Here is a 1,748-nt window from a genome sequence, read left to right as displayed (position 1 = left end):
CTATAACAAGAAGCCCTTCCTCAGGCTCTGCTTCTATGGAACCTGCCCAAAGAAACTGAGCTTAAAGAGTGCAAATCATTTGTCAAACAGCACAAAACTAGGCACAAAACAGAGCCTGGTTTCAATCCCAAGTTAAAACCCATTTACTATAGTGAGTTCAGCGGAGTTCAGGGCTGATCAAGAAAAAAATTTATGACCGTGGAATACCAGTTGCATAACAAGCAATTTAGGGTGTCATCTCCTACAGCAGGAGGTCTTCCAGAGGCAAACACTACAGGGAGACAACAGAAGGGGAAGAGGGCATGAAAACTCCCAGGGAAGAGCAGAGGGAAGGAAGGGGATTATGTGTCCCTATGAGATGTCCTACTGCAGTAAGGTGGAGAGTCTCTAGGTCAAAGACACTCCAAAGGCAGCAGAACATTAGGACCCCTATAAGGTTTTGTCTTATCTAGCAGCTGTTGGGTGCAGCTTTGTAGGGTAAGTAAGGAAGGCAGGCTCTAAGTTGGTAAAATCGACTTACCTGGGGTATTTTTAAAAAGAATTGGATATGTACAAATTTGAGTTTGACATTGTCAGTCTTTTTTGAGCTTGCTATGAAGAAGTAAACGACTGGGGACCAATATGCAGAGGGCATTTTTGACTCATTTATGCAACACTTAGCCATTACATTATCTAGTCATTTTAGATGAACTTGTTGATGGAATAGTTAGGTATCCTGACACGCCAATATTTCTTTTACCCTACTCATTCTAGAAATAGAAGCCCAAAGCAGAGAACACGATCACTAAAAAGAAGGTATCCTACCAATGATTTTTCTCAAGGTTACCTTCATGTGCCTGTTCCTCAGGCTATAGATAAAAGGAGTCATTATTTGAGGGATCACAGCATACATGACTGCAGCTACTGCTGTCTTCCTGGAAGAGTGTGTAAATGCAGAGCTAATGTACACCCCAAAGCCTGTCCCATAGAACAAGAAAACAACTGAGAGGTGAGAGCCACAGGTGGAAAAAGCTTTATACTTTCCGCCAGCTGATGGCATTCTCAGAATGCAGGAGATAATTTGCGCATAAGAGTAAATGATCCCAGAGAGAGGAATACCAGCAAATATGCGAGACATAAAATATAGCATGATGTTATTGATGAGGGTATTGGAATGGGCAAGTCTGAGAGCCTGAGCAAGTTCACAGAAGAAATGGGGGATTTCCAGGTCTGTGTAGAAGGACAGTCGCAACAACATCAGGCTATGGAGCAGGGCGTTCAAGGTGCTAGTGAACAAAGAGAATACAATCAGCAGGCCACAGAGTCGAGAGTCTATGATGACTGTGTACCTCAGTGGATAACAAACGGCCACATAGTGATCATACGCCATTACTGCAAGAAGACAAGTTTCAAAACCTCTGAAAACCAGGACAGCACATACCTGGGTGAGACAGCCTGTATAAGTGATAGAGTTTCTCTGTGTCTCAATGTTCACCAGCATCGCTGAGACTGTGGTTGTACTTTACCAGGTGTCCGTGAAGGACAGATCGGAGAGAAAAAAGTACATGGGGGTGTGGAGGTGGGAGTCAGCCGACAGCCAGGATGATGAGCAGGTTTCCCATGACGGTGACCAGGTACACGAACAGAAAGGTGTCATAAAGAAGGCGCTGCAGTTCTGGATCCTCTGTCAGTCCCAGGAGAAAGAACTCTGAAATACATTTTTGGTTTCTGGGTTCCATATTGTTGCTGAAACTGATAGAAAAGATGAG

The 1,748-nt window shown here is 43.9% G+C and overlaps 1 protein-coding gene across 1 annotated transcript; it reads right to left on the bottom strand.

Moving 5' to 3' along the window:
* Nucleotides 1–241: 241 nt before the first annotated feature.
* Nucleotides 242–1,369, bottom strand: LOC126070888 (olfactory receptor 7G2-like). Its single transcript, XM_049875225.1, has 2 exons — nucleotides 827–1,369; nucleotides 242–271 (listed from the first exon to the last, which is right to left on the bottom strand). Exons 1-2 carry the CDS (start codon nucleotides 1,367–1,369, stop codon nucleotides 242–244), a joined length of 573 nt encoding a protein of 190 aa, XP_049731182.1.
* Between the last annotated feature and the right edge of the window lie 379 nt (nucleotides 1,370–1,748).

Source organism: Elephas maximus, chromosome 3 (assembly GCF_024166365.1).
Source record: "Elephas maximus indicus isolate mEleMax1 chromosome 3, mEleMax1 primary haplotype, whole genome shotgun sequence".
Classification (NCBI taxonomy): domain Eukaryota; kingdom Metazoa; phylum Chordata; class Mammalia; order Proboscidea; family Elephantidae; genus Elephas; species Elephas maximus.
Note: the sequence above shows the minus strand (reverse complement) of the source record. Positions and strands in the feature narration are given on the sequence as shown.